The following is a 14,978-nucleotide window of genomic DNA, read 5'->3' as shown; positions in this document are numbered from 1 at the left end:
ACTCATTCACAAAAGCTGCTAGTAGTAGCTAGAGGTTTAACAGAATGAGGTATTGGAAGCAAAATTAATATTTCTTGGGTGTTTTTTTCTTTTCCCTTCCAGTGGGCGAGTTTGTGAGTGATGCTCTTCTGGTGCCAGACAAGTGCAAGTTCCTTCACCAAGAAAGGATGGATGTGTGTGAAACTCACCTGCACTGGCACACTGTTGCTAAAGAGGTACATTTATCTGTCTTAAAATTGCCTGCCTTCCTTCTTTCAAGCTATGTTACTCTTCTGAGGATGACTTTAAATATACCAGCAACGTGGAACACAAAAAACAATACTTTCAAATGTTTGAGTGAATGGCATTTTGGGTTTTTTAATAAGGTAGGAAAGAGGAGTCAGAGCATATTAGAGTCTATGACTGAGTACTTAGCACTGTCCTTTGAATATCGACCCTCTTTCATGTTTTCCTCACATTCACTCACAAACTCACTGTGTTTTCCGCTTCCGCCAGTTTCCTGTGTTAGCACTGGAACTAAATGCTTAGGATTTGCCTTGAATCATTATCCTGGTAAATATTATCCATTATTTATCGCGGATATTGGTATGCCAGGTGCCCACAGAGATCAAACAGGCCTCAGGGAGTGCACTATGTGAAATCCAGCAGAAAACGGTAGGAAAGCTGATCAAACTAGAACTAGCCAAAGGCATTTTGCAGTCAGGCACAAAGATTTTATAATATAACAGTGCTTTACTGAAAGTAGAAATAAACTTAATTGCTAATGTGTTTTGGACTTTTTTTTCCTTATGTGGAGAGGTTTTAGGCATAAAAACTGAGATGAGTTGCCAAGATTTCTGACTAATGGTTTTTTTGGGACCTCTTAGTTTGTACATTATTCCACCTTCTGGAGATGTAATTTGAAATGTGATCAGCAGCTTTTCGAATTTGCAGTTCTTGCTTGAATTATACTTAAATGAAACATTTAAGGCACCAACCTTCACACAGGGAAATTCTAGTTCATTTTGACTACTTGCAAACTTGAAATGGCAATAGCCAAGAAGAACATCATCACTGTGCACCACTAAAGTATTTTCATTTTTTCAGCTGTCAAGCATCACTATATCTTTAAGGTATAATTATGCATGACTGATTGTTTTCCAAACAAGGATAGGAGGTACTGTATTGGCAGATTTATAAGACAAGACACAGTGTGTTTCCAGTGTAAGAGGTATTTCAAATGTTGATCTACCTTGTGGTGAAGTCTTCAGTAGCATTAATGCATCAGGATTGGGATTAATACATCAAATAATTATTCTGTCATCAAGTTTTCTGTTTATGAGGCAGAGCCTGTGAGGATTTTAGACAGGAAGATACGGAGTTACCATGTGTATAGGAGGAGACAAGTCTTTTGTTCTGGGAAAGACTGATAGGAGAGCTTGTTGCTTACAGTGGACATAGGTAGGGAGCTGCTTACAGTCAAGTAGTGAATGCAAGTGTGACCTTTCTAAATCGTGTTTCAAGTTTCAGAGATCATGCAGTTGGCCAGCTTTGACTTCCTAAGGTAGTATGTAACCCCTTCATATTTTCTCAAGGTCTGTGACATTTTTTAGTCTTCCTCCATGCCAATATTGTTGCTGCTTTTTTTTTCCTCTTTTCTGCAGTCCTGTAGTGAGAAGAGCATGAATCTGCACGACTATGGCATGCTGCTGCCCTGTGGAATCGACAAGTTTCGTGGTGTGGAGTTTGTCTGCTGCCCATTAGCAGAGGAAAGCGACAATCTTGATTCAGCTGATGCTGAAGATGATGATTCAGATGTCTGGTGGGGAGGTGCAGATGCAGACTATGCAGATGGAAGGTACAGTGACTTTGTACCCTTCAACTTGTTATTAAGATGTCAAAAATCTGTCTAAAAGACCGTGGCATAGTCTTTGCACCTTATACATGAACTTGCAGTTACAGTGGCTGAAAGCATCAGTGTTCTACTCCTTTTTTTTTTTAGCTTTTTACAGAAAAGTTTTTTATTAAAATAGTTAGTACACTTTTTAGTGCCTTTAATTTCTTCAGTGAGAAGTATTGCCATATTTATAACAAAAATGCTTAAATTCATGTATTTTGACAAATAAATGATAAATAGTGTACTCCTAAGATGGTTCATGTGCAGTCTGGTGTACTGCAGCAGATATCAGCCAACATAACTGGTGGAGGTTTTGAAATGCCTTCATTCATAGTAACAGCCATTAGCTATGTGCTGTTATTGCCATAAGAATATTTTTCTGCTGACAATTAGTTTCTAAACGTGATCTAAACGAAAATGTGTTTTAATATCTAACCTTTCACAGAGTTGTTAATATGCTGCTGTTGAGAAGGAACATGGAGGTTTCCTTTGCAAAGCAGTGATGGATGGGTAGATACCATCCCTGTCCTTACCCTTCCCATCTCCTGTGCACGTAGGCTAATTTTGAGCCGGATACGGGTCATAACTGTGTTGTTACACTCAGTGGTAACTGAGTGGTCTAATGGTCTGGTGCTGTTCAAGCTTTTTCATATCACTCTCCTGAGCCTGTCAGACAGCAGTTTTAAAAGCAGCAGAGTACTGTGTCATGTCCTTGCAACTGGATGCCAACAACTCGCAAAGATGGCTTTCTTCATAAACTAAGATCAATGTTCAAACTCTTTGTGCTCCCCAGGCTTTCATCACTTCATACTGTGCTAATGCAGTGTTTTTACTTCTTTTCTTGTACAAAGAATGCACAAAATCTAAAACTTGGGGCCGACTGCAAGTGGCTTCAAGGAGTACCCAGAAAATAAGTGGGGACCAAATTATGTGAATAATGCAGAAAGCTAACAGGTCTGAACTGTGTTATGTTTGGACTTGTTAATAATCTAGATGGAAACAATTTGAAGAACAGTGCAGAGATGAAGGATAGAGACTGAATTGCTGTAATTTGGTGCAATGAGATGGCATTAAGACCTAGAATAATTAGAAACTGTATCATGGTGGGCAACTAAATCTTTCCTGACAAAGCATTAGTAAGTGTTGCAAGGAAGACATTATTCCTTTGTGAATAATGGAATAAGTTTAAAATAAATATTTCCCCATGGTAATTTCCAGTTTTTTGTCATGAACAGGAGTGAATGGTCAGACTGATGCAAAAGCCTGCATCAAAGAACTTTGCATACTCCTTATTGATACCTTTGGATTGACTTCTGATTTGTAGTTCTAACATCTCTTAGTGTTACTATTTATAACCCTTTCAGTAGGATTTGTGAAGCTGCCTTTGGACTGTTGCTGTGTCGTTTCTGTATATTTAATTTAGATTTTGATTGGATGTTTAAATGTTCTCTCATTCTAAGAAATGAGTGCTGACCTTATTCTAACGAAATGTTTGGTTTTTTCATTCTATATCTATATCTCTATCCATGCAAGATAGATCTATCCATCTATCTTCTATATCTATTACATGGCTTTTATAGGTAACATATTTATTGTATATATACTTACATGTAGCACATGTCTTATAAGATCAAAGATTCCAAAATAATTTTACTTACAGATACTCACTTCATTTCTGGGTTTTTTGTGTTTGTCACTGAACATTTCATTTACTATTGTAGCCCATTTTCTTCCTCATAAGGCAGTTTAATATCTGAAGAGATGAGTTCAAGAATAACTTCATAAATTTTGTATCCTCTAGGAATGGGAGCTGTAATTGCATTTCAATCCATTTCTGAAATTCCAAGCAAGTACTGATTTATTTTTTTACCCTCCCCTCTCACAAAAATGCTTGCAAAAGGAAAATGAAAGATCCTTCTATGGGGCACTTGTACTTCACCTGCAGATGAAGAGCCAAGCAATTGGTAGTTCTTTTAGACTGACTCACTCGTATTTTTTGCTACCTCTTTAGCTTCCCAACTACATTTAAACTATGTATATTGGAGCCAGAAATACTCTTGAACTTTAGTTATATATATATAACTATATCTATATTTTTTGTATATATTTTTTAAAAAAATTCTTACACAGCAGTAGGTGGTAATTCAAATTTTGTGTGTATATATATTTATTCATATCTGAGCATATATCTGTGTGGCTATTGATACATATATGCCTCAGTCCTAAACTGATTGTGAGGGAGAAAGGAAATGTAAGATTTGCTAATGCTAAATTGCCAATATTCTCTGCTATTAAAGCACCTCTGAAGTGCTTACTCAAGTCTACATTTTTCACCTTACATGGTAACCCAAGTCAAAGAGAAGGTGACATGTTTGAGGTGGAGGTGATGAGCTGAAAAGCAGATGATTCTATTTTGTTTCTCAAAACTATGGCAGAGCAGAATCCAGCAAATGTGGGTGACCTATTTTGAGGTAACTTTATATCTTAAGCTATCAGATATAAATTTTAAAATATTTGCATTTATGGTTCTGAATGTGTAGAGGAAAGCACGTTGCAGCCATTCAGTTAATAAATGCCCTTTTTCAGACTGTTGTGTTTTCACCCCCAACAGTTTTCCCTGAGGCACTGTATTTTATTTTTTTGCTTTGTCAAGAGTGTTTTCTTCCCTGCAGGATGGAGAAAAGCTCAGCAGTATGTTATAGCCACACTATTAGAGGGCATGTGGAGGCAGCTTGGGCTGCGTTGCCTCATAGTTGGGTGTCTTTCCTACCCAATATCTGACCACCACCTGGGTATGGATGTAAAAGGATGTGACTTGCTTGTGGTGTGGCTTGTTGGCAGTACTTGAAAGGTGGGTGGGTGTATTTTGGTGACTGGTGATATATATACCCATTTATTTATGAGGCCAAGAGGGAGGATCCACATGTGCTTCTGAAATTGTCTTGTCGTGCTCATCCTGAAATAGTCTGTAACTCTGACAAAGAGGTCACAAGCCTTTCTCAGCAGAGGAGATCTTTGTTGTTATCTGCACCTTTAATTAAAATTTACCTTGAAGTCTGCCTGAGGGACAGTCAGATGTAGGTGCTGACTTTCAGTATAACTGCAGACCTCTCCCTGCATAGCTACAGCTCAATCGAGTGACCTGCAAGCTCTGGCTGCCCTTGCGACTCAGCACAGCCTGGTGGCCGTCTTGCCTGTGTGTGGGAACTTGCTGGAAGCTTTGGTGTCCTTGATGTCCAAAGTTGAATATCTTTAGGAGTGATGGCCAAGCTGGAAACTTCCAGGTTTCCTCTGTCTACATCTGTCTCATATCCACCTCTCCTTATCTTCCTGTCAATGTATGTCAGACCTCCCAGGCTTTCCTTCCCACAAGGAAAGCAGTCTGCTGTCATTTTCCTTCTTTCATGGCCAGGACACTGAAGCACTGTAAGTCTCAATATTGAGAGTTATATGGAAAGCTTTTCCTTTAAGTCCCATAGCTCAGGAGCAGATGGTGCCTTAATTTCATCCAAGTCTTTCTAGACCATTTAAATATATTTTCAGTGTCCAAAATAGGATTTCATTTCTCATTGTTTTCCCGTCAGCAGGTTAGGCCAAATTAATTTTCTCTGTTTGGTAAAAAAAAGGTATAAAACGCTGATGTAATGATGGGATAGCATTGTAAATACCGCACTGTGGCGACTAGTGTATTTTATAATGGTTTGGTTTACAGTTTGTGAGAAACTTCTGCCAAGCAAAGTTTTATGGTTTGTTTATACTTTCCATTAGCGTAGTTAATACAGTAGGCTTTTTACTACAATAAATAATCCAAAAGAGCAGAGTCTATTTTGTGCTGATAATTAGGCATCTATGAAGTAAAACTAAAACAAATTTGTGCTATAAAGCATGATAATCATGTTCTCTGATTTTGCAACCCTGTACCAGACTGAGCTTAAGGATGAGTATGCTGAAAAAAAATAGCTGAAATGATGTATCTTTTTGACTCAATGAAGAACTTGAGTTTTTTTGTCAGTAGTATCTGGAAAAAATTATTTTTTTCCTAATTGCTTTCTTGAACTATAATCCAAGAAATCCTGAAAGGCATTTAAAGCTGGTCAGTTTTTGTAGTGGTGGAAGCAGCATTGTATATGTACCTGTTATGCTGATGTAGTGGTTTGGTCCAAAATACTCATTACTGTTTACCTTCTGTGATATAAGAATTTGGAGAAACGCAAATCAGGCACCAAACCTGAAAGAATATAAAGAAGTTTAATAACAGACCTAAAAGAGGAAAAAAAAAAATCATACCACACGTTCAGAACTCTTCTCCTGCCCCCACCTTCCTCCCTTCTCCCACTGACAATGTAAAAAGACAACCCTTGAGATGTTTACCACTTCCATAATAACCTTGTTCCGTCCATTTAGGAAGAGAAGTCTCTCTTGCCCATGCTATGAACGCATTATCACAACGAGACAGCCGCCCATTTCCAAATAACTTTGTTCAGTCCATTTAGGAAGAGGAGTCTCTCTGCTCGCATGTGAGTCCCTTCCCCCAACTTGCAGCTTTTCCCACAACTGCTTTCGAGGGTCCACTCCTGAAGTTTTCTGGGGTACAATTCTAAGGTTGAGCTGTTCAGAAACAAAAGTTCTCTTCACCCAATTCTGGGAGCATTTCATCTCTAAGAACAGAGGCCCTTCTCCTTCCCTGGGAGCAAAGGGTCTTCCTCATCTTCATCTTCAGGACTATCTCTGGGAGCATCTCTAGGAACTGAGGTTTTCTCCTTTCCCATTTGGAGCAAAAGTCCTCATCGCTTCCATCTCTCCCTGTTCAAACTTCATCTCATGAAGTTACAGCTGCGTCAGCATCTGCCTATGTCAGCGCAGGTGCTGAGATCACAAGTACGAGTTGAACGCTCCACCCCCCATATCTTCATGAAATTACAGTGGGATACTCTGATATAGCGTAGCTTTACAACAGAATTTCAGCTTTAAGCATCTCCTCTTTCTCTTCCCTGAGGTTTTCAGCTCTTCACAGCACTAAAAGGGTTAATCTCACCCAGGCCTTGCAGCTGGAATGTGGCTTATCACAGTGGAGGGGGGGGTGGAGGGGAGCCGAGCTGCTCCGGCTGCCCACAGCAGGGCTGTGGGGGAGGTTCCACGGGTGGAAAAGGGCCCATTGGCTCCAGGATGGCTGTGGCCCAGCCCGGTCTGGCCCAAGCAGGGCCTGGGCCGGGCCTGCTGGCCCCTGCACGGGGCCCACAGCCACCTGTCCCAGCACCGGAAATGAGACAGAGAGGCTCTGCCTCGGAGTTTCCTATTCTTAAGTGTGGATCACAGAGGCGGTCACAACTTTGGGTGGCTTAAAGAATTCTCCATATTCAAACTGGCCAGCTGATAGGTTCTGTCAGGTCACAGAGGAAGCTGTAAGCACCCCTTTGCAAGAACATCACTTCCGGGACTATGCTTGCTAACCCATGACAGCTGAACAGCTTCCAGGTGACACCCTGTACTTCCATGGGGAAGAGGAGTCACAGGGCCCAGCAGAATTGCTTTGTTTAATAATTTGTTATAAAATCCGCACTTAATGTGGAGGAAGTGTATATTTAATTTCTTTTGCTTTCTAGCTCTTCTTACATCTTTATCTATGACTTTAATGGTACAAAGGTAGCAACACACGTTACTGAGTGTCTTCCCTTCAGAAATGTCTGCAAGTTAACCTCAGCATCAAATTAGTTACTATCTAAATTCCCCAGAGAGCTGCCATTAAATCACACTGTCACAAGGTGTTGTTAAATTCATCGCAGTTGTACAGTGCCCTGACCTGTTATAACAACATACACACTCCTGTCCCACTGCTGTCTTGCAGAAGGTAGGCAGACAGGCAGTTGGGATATCTGCCTGTGGCACAAGTTTATGAAAAATGCTTAAGAGTGACACATAAGCAAGTAAATTCAATAATATAAAAGAGTTAGCATAAGAATTTCAAAGGTCAAATATATGGGGTTTAGTCATTTCACTTCACACTTGAGGAAAATTCCCTTTCCTTTTTTAAGAGTTACTTTGACTAGCTCCTTTTGTTTAGGTTTCTGCATGCCAAAGCAGTGGGAAATGTATTGCAGGCAGGAGTCAGGAAGATGTTTATGTTTTAATTGCAAATACAGTTGAAAGCAAGTAAATGCTACAAGCTCCATGGTGTTCTCTGTGCTCATGGTGTTCATTGGCAAGGACTGTCCAAAACATGAAATCCTCTTGCACTGTTTCGCTCCCCATTACAGCTCCCCATGTTCTTCAAACCCTTCTTTTTCCCCTGCTCATCTCTCCATCTACCCACAGAAAAATTATTTGGAAATACAGCAGGAAAAGAGAGCCTTTAGGGGGAAGTTGTTTGACCCAAGTGTATTTTTACTATCTGACCTGGGAGATAAATAAAATGCTCTAATCTTCTGTATCTGTTGCTTTGATGGATACTCCATTTGCTTTGGCATTTGCTGGAGGAAGCAAACGTGGTTCGATCATGGAGGAAAAAAAGCATAAACTAGGAAGAATCAGATGGTGGAGGGAGGAGGCCATCTCGGATACCTGGAGTAAAGCTGTGCTGTTGCTGTGTGAGCGCTGGGGTGTTACAGTCCCCCTGCAGTGGGAAGGGCTGCATGGCTGAGGAACTGGCTGGATAATGGAGGGTTGTGAAGGAAGAAATCATGGGGGAGGACCAGATCTTTCAGAGATGATTACTACTTAAATCCTTCACTTCCTGCATGTTTCCTCGTGCTTGTATCTGGTATGCAGTGACATGGTGTATCTTGATGATTCTTCTCTCTGTCCTCCTTCTTTCCCATTGTTCTTAATGTTGTCTTGTGACACTGAGTCAAAAATCTGAGCCTTAATTGGAAGTCCAGCTCTGAGTCCAAAAGACTTCCCTGCAAAATGTAGGATCACAGAATGATAAAAATTGGAAGAGACCTTAGAGATCATCTAGTCCAACTGTAAACATCATAACCAACAGCACCATAATAATCACCCCTAAACCAAACCTTCAAGTGCCACATCCAGATGTCTCTTGATCAGTTCCAGGGATGGTGACTCCACCACCTCCCTGGACAACTTATTCCACCACTCCCTCAGTGAATTTTTTCTTTTTCTGATATCTAATCTAAACCTCCCATGGTGGAACTTACGGTTGTTTCGTCTCATCCTTTCACTTGACACATGGCAGAAGAGACCCATCCCCACTTCATTACACCCTCTTTTCAGGGAGTTGTAGAGAGTGAAGGTCCCACCGAGCCTCCTTTCCTCCAGGCTGAGCCCCCCCCCAGCTCCGATGTCTTAGGATCATTTTATGATGATTAGTCTATTCCCTTATCATCAGCTCTATGCCCAAAGAATGGTTGCTGTAGCTTTAAGGTGGGTCCAGGACAGGGGGGTTGGAGCCTTGGGGCTCTTGCGCAGGCTTTTTCAAAGCCTCACTCCCCAGGCGTCCATGGTGCCTTGAGGACTGTGTTCTCTTTTTTTGCTTAGCTAGCTTGGTTTTTTAGGCAAGAAGGTTTTGGGTTTGTTTTCCTTTCCCTGGTTTTGGAGAGGCTGCGGCAGCAATCATTCGGTGGCTGTTTTTTCCAAGTGAATTGGACAGTTTGGTTTTGGTCCAAGATCAGAGAGAAAAATTGACAGAAGAAGAATCAGCTGGGACCACTGGGAAGGCAAGGGGCCGCTCTATTTTGGCCCCAGACTGCAGAAAAGCTATGTCAGCAAGAGAAAGGCCACCAAATCCACCAGCTTCATCTGCTGTGAAGAGGGGACTAACATCAGAGATTAACCAGCTTCCTATCTGTTTGCCCAAGCTGCTTCATGAACCTTTTGTTTGTTTGTTTTTTTCCCTTGAGACAGGAGCTGGTGCCATTTTTTTCTCCCCACGACATTGCCAGATGTTGTGGTTTTATTTTTTCTTTCCCTGGCATTTTGGGCTTTTTTGTTCCGGGGGTGGGGGCAGGGGTTAGGTCTGACAATTCAATATCTAGCAGTTATTAATCTATTTTTTTCCTTGTGCCATGTGGGCACTCTGTCAATAAACAGTTGGGGTTTATTTCACTTTCATCCACTAGTATTCATTTCTTACTGGCAGAAAGGGATTGTTGGAATCCTTTTTTTTTTTTAGAGAAGTACTCATTCCAGAGTGTTTTTCTCCTAAACTTGTCTCTAAACTGAGACATCCCTCAGCCATTCTCCCTAAGACTTATGCAACAACCGTTCCATAGCTTTGTTGTCCTTCCTTTTGAAATTTTTGCTTTTCTAAAGCTAAAAGCATTATTGATCCAGAAAAAGAAAGTTGTTGAGGCTAAATTTTTTATTGGAAACATTGTCACTGGAGGAAAGAAAAAATTAATTTAAAAAATGAATTTAAATCAGTTTTGTCTCTAGATTGTTCATCTGTTTTCAAGCCATCTTGCCTCTCATGATAAACAATGAGTTCTCATTGATGTTAGCTTTTTCATTAAATTGGAAAGCTAATTCCTAAAATTTCAGTGCAAAATGCTGCAGTGGGAATCTCCTAAATGATTCTTTCAAAAAGTGTAACATGAAAAAACCCCAACCCATGCCTTACTTCCCTACACTTGAGCTGGTGAATCTGAACCAGATGTGAAGCTGGACAATGGGTCTGTACTGCAAGTTCTGCCTTTAGAAGAAGGAAATTACGTGCATTTGGATGGATAAAAAGATTTCCCTTTTTCCATACTGTGCAGACTGAACTGTAGGCTGTTCATAGCCCTGAAAATTTAAGGAAAACTGAGCCTTGTGCCTGTTGCAGTGATTCAGGATCTGCTTGGTGGAGGGCTCAGTTGTCTGTGACACAGAAGCAGGAAGGGGTGCAGCCAGAGGCAGTGTTTTCATCAGCTGTCCTAATGCAAATTGTTCCTAATTGGGAATCAGTGCCCTAAAATGAACACTAGGAATTACAAATTTGCTTTCTTGTTCTTCCTTTTTTCTTTCCTCCTTCCTGAAGTTTTCCATGAGTAGAGGTTAATACCAATTATTGAGATAGGAAGATTTTGCAGTACAAGAGTTATCCATCACTAAATTGCTATTTCAGAGAAATAATTCATTTAGGGAGATAATGTGGAAGGTATTTTGCAATATAATATTTCAGCTAATTGGTCAGAAGTTTACACCATCTTGATTTTTGTGGTAGAACTGTTAGAAATTGAAGTCGTTTTATATCTGTTCTAAACAGATCTATCTATTAACTGAAAATGATAACAGATCTATCTATTATCTGAAAACTTCTGTGTTTTTATAAATATTTTAATGATAAAACTTAATCACTTGTATTTACAGATTAAACTAAGGCATCTCTGAATTGTATAATATACAGTATAATTGCATAATGTTACTGCTTATGTTGAAGAACTGTAGAAGTATGTACTCCTATTTGCATATTTCATATGCTATTAGCATGGTCTGTGTCTCACATTCTTATTAATTGGGTTTGTTGCTTGTGTTGGCTGCTACTTAATATTCAGCTAGCTCATGATATATATTTTTAATAACAATTTTTAAACTTTTTATCTTGGAGGTGAGGTTGTTAAATTAAAATTCTGAAAGCATAGAAACACCAGAACAGTAATGACTAGCAAGACTGGTAAGTGCTGGATTTCTTCTTAGGACAAGAAAACTTAGAATGGAATTGATGAAACAGCACATTGCTTTAAGAGCTAATTGCAGTCATGCTGAGCTGGCAAATCCAATCACCTTTTCAGTGTAAAGCATTAACTGAAGTGATGGATGCAGCTCTGGGAGGAGAAAATCAGTCTTATTGAGGAAGTGATGAGTAGAAGATAATAAGGCTTTCCTGACCCTTGATGAAAACAGTTACAGCTGTGCAGGCTACCTTTATGACTTCAGTGAATGTTGAGCTTGTTTCAGGAGGCATCAAAATTACACATTTGGTAGGAGGTTTACTTGCAGAGAATGGTTACGTTTTTTTGACCTCACAAAAGAGAGCCATCAGCTGCCAGGTTTTCCTTAAGTACCAGACAGCAATTTTATAAGCAAAAATTTTAAGTTGTCACTTATAATGACTGGTGATGACTGAAATGTGGGAGAGAAAGTTTAATGTAAAATAATCAGCTTAAGAAACCCTTCTGATAGATCTATGAGAGGTTCTCAGAAGTTCTTGTGGCACTGTGATAGATACTGCCCCATTTCAAGAGCTGTATTACTTACAATGCATGAAAAAATGAGAAGTGAGAATTTTAAACCTGGGCGTTTTGACACATACTGTCACATCAGCATGACTATGTGCTGGAGGATGCATAGCATGATATGGCCTCATAAAGTTATTCAGCAGTTCCTGCTCTGCTTTACCTTTCAGAGATACTTGTGGTCTGTACCAGAAGTAAGAGCTTGGCATTGGAGTGGTTTGTAGGAATTTCAGAATTCCACCTCTTGTGAAGCTGTACTTTAACAGCACAGTGGACTAAAGGGTCTTCTGTAGTACTTTTTTACCTTTGCCTTCTAACAAAGGCTACGTACTTGGGGTACATAGATAAAACACCAAAAACATCTAGGTTGTTTTTTTCCTAGCAGAAAAAAATCATTGCATTCTAATCTTGAATGCAAATGTTTCAGCTTGATTACATGATGACAAAATCCTTCCTTCGCCTTGGTTCTCTAGTTTGATCACTGTTGATCGAAAAAATAACACTGAAATTCTGACCTGCGAGAAGAAGAAAAGGCTTAAACAGTAAAATGATGACCTGGAGAACTGGATCTATGCTTGTTTCTGCCAAGTCTTTTGCCAGGCTTGGCATGCTGTGGCCACCATAAAAAATTTAGTATGAAAGGTGCCCCTTTTTCTTCTGGCTGTGTTAGTGGAGATTATCTGCTCTGCAGAAGTCCTGGCCTCTTGCAGCTGCTGCTGGTGGCAACCATATTTAAGAAGTTTAAGATGGCACATTCTTGAAAAAATGTTATTCCATGTCTTAAATTGAACATCCAGAATTATTGCATGCTTCAGGTTTTTTTTTTTTTTTTGTGGTTTTGTTTTGTTTGGAGTTTTTTTCTCAGTTGTAGAACAAAGTTATTCTTCCAATTTTCCCCTGTTGTCCTTGTGTGACAATAGCAAGATGATGAATTCCACAAACAGGACAAGTACTTGGTTTGGTACAGATTTCACTCTGTCTTCCCCAGATAAGCTGTAGGATAGCATGTTGAACAAAGAAACTGAGTATTTCATTCTGAGTACAGCACAAGTTTTGTGGAAAGAAATATGTTGTAACAGATCTGGATTTTTCTGCTGATTCTCAAACAGAGCTGTGTAGATGATCTTCCCTCTGCCCTCTTCCATCACATTCACTCTTAATGCATTTCTGCTGTCAGGATTTTGAAGATATTCATTCATTGTCATCAGACTCACAAAGCCTGATTTTGTGTGTTTGCAGGTATGTCTAATTTTTTAGTTTCTAAGTTTCTCTTCAGCAAAAATAATCAGAGCGAGAAATAATACGGGTTAAATACATTATTATTCTGTTCTCTAAAAGTTACATACTTCTTGCTGAACCCTTCATCTTCTGAAGAGAACTGTCAGAACAGCAACACCAGCAAAGGCTTTGTTTCAGAGAGAAAACTCGGTCAGTTTTGAAAGTTTTCTTGCCTTTCAGTCAACAGGAGCCATCTCTGAGATGAAATGCTACCTTGTACATGTGGCTTTTTAAGTAACTCAGCTGTGGAAAGAAATTTCTAATGGTACAAAAGATGTTATTTAATTATGGGGGGAAAGGGTAAATATATCTGTCAGAGGCAAACAACATGTGTTTGGTTTGTATAAGTGTTCTATTTAAAAATTGGATTGAAAGATTCTTAGTGCAACTTTTCTTGTTTTCTACAAATTTAATGGAAACAGGCACATATTTTGGTATTGTTTTTGTACAAAACCTTAGTTACAATAAAAGGAGAGAGAGAGAGTCTGAAGCACATAATTCAGTTGGTTTTTCTGTCTAAGAACTCAGAAACAGCCTTTGAAATAGCTTATTTGATCTTTTTAATTAGGAAATGTGGAAATAAAGATCATTGCAACCTCTTTGGTAAAGGGAAACAGAATGGAAAATTATTAGAAGTGACAACATGAATGTCTGAAAAATGCTATGAATATGAATTGTCTGTCCCAACTTGCTGTGCAATGGAAGGTGCCCATTTGAGTTCAAACTTTGAGGTCTAAAAGTGTCTTAATAGGTGTTTAGGTGTCCAAATGTGGTATTATTTCTTTTTTGTGTGAGATATCCAATTTCCTAACCTAATATAAAATCCAAACCTAATGAAAATAACCAAGGAACTTTTTGAGCATTTTTTGCTTTTGTGGTCACTTAACATGCAGACCAGAAACATTGCTGTGGGTCAGACTTTCAATTCTGTAATTTTCCAGACTTTGTTACCAATAAGCCACTTTAAAAATCATAGATCAGGCATCTGGCATAACCCTTTTCATTCCTGGCTCTGTGCCTAATCTCACAACTGTAGTGTAGTTTAATTTTTGCCCTGCTGTCTATTCCCACCTCCCCAGTGCTTCAAAAAAACCAGATGTCTTTGTTAAAACCCCTTACTCATAGACTTTAAAGATGAGTGCTGAGATCTCCATTTCATATTTGCCTTTGGCTTCCTTTCCTCTCTCTAGCCCATGCAAAAGTTCTTTGGTAGGTGTTGCTTAAACCTGCTAACTGGACTCTCAGTATAACGTAGTTACTATACTCAACTTAGTGTTGAAGTCAGCTTGTGTGCCAAAGTCAAATAACAAAGTACAGTGGGAAAAATGCTCAAGTGCCAAAGTGCACCATTCAATTAGTTTGTAGTTTAAAGTAGTTCCTGGTTTGCCGCGAATGTTTCGGTAGTGACCATTCAGAGTGTGGTGGTGGGATCAAACTCTGTTTCTGAGAAATCTTGTCCTTTGAAATTTCAGTTTGGAAGAAATTTTTCTAGCATGCAGGGTTTGGAAATATGTTAGGTGGAAAATACCCCTGCCTCAGATGTGTGGATTTGTTGAGGGAGTCTTTGTTTCTTTGCCTGTTAGCTTTCTGATTTTCTTTTAACCAAAAGACTGGTAATTAAGCCACCTCAAATGCACTCATCTTCTTTTCTG

At 39.5% G+C, this 14,978-nt stretch overlaps 1 protein-coding gene across 4 annotated transcripts in view; it reads left to right on the top strand.

Annotated features, from left to right (window-relative positions):
• The window catches only part of APP (amyloid beta precursor protein), a 200,798-nt gene that overhangs the window by 92,690 nt on the left and 93,130 nt on the right, over positions 1-14,978 (top strand). For all 4 annotated transcript variants that reach the window (XM_032097649.1, XM_032097643.1, XM_032097657.1 and 1 more), the window contains 2 exons: positions 103-215; positions 1,644-1,837. In XM_032097649.1, the coding sequence (XP_031953540.1) occupies positions 103-215; positions 1,644-1,837 (307 nt within the window). The remainder of the gene's footprint in view (positions 1-102; positions 216-1,643; positions 1,838-14,978) is intronic.

Source organism: Corvus moneduloides, chromosome 2, assembly GCF_009650955.1.
Source record: "Corvus moneduloides isolate bCorMon1 chromosome 2, bCorMon1.pri, whole genome shotgun sequence".
Taxonomy (NCBI): domain Eukaryota; kingdom Metazoa; phylum Chordata; class Aves; order Passeriformes; family Corvidae; genus Corvus; species Corvus moneduloides.
The sequence above is the reverse complement of the archived record's forward strand: the minus strand, read 5'-3'. Positions and strand labels throughout refer to the sequence as shown.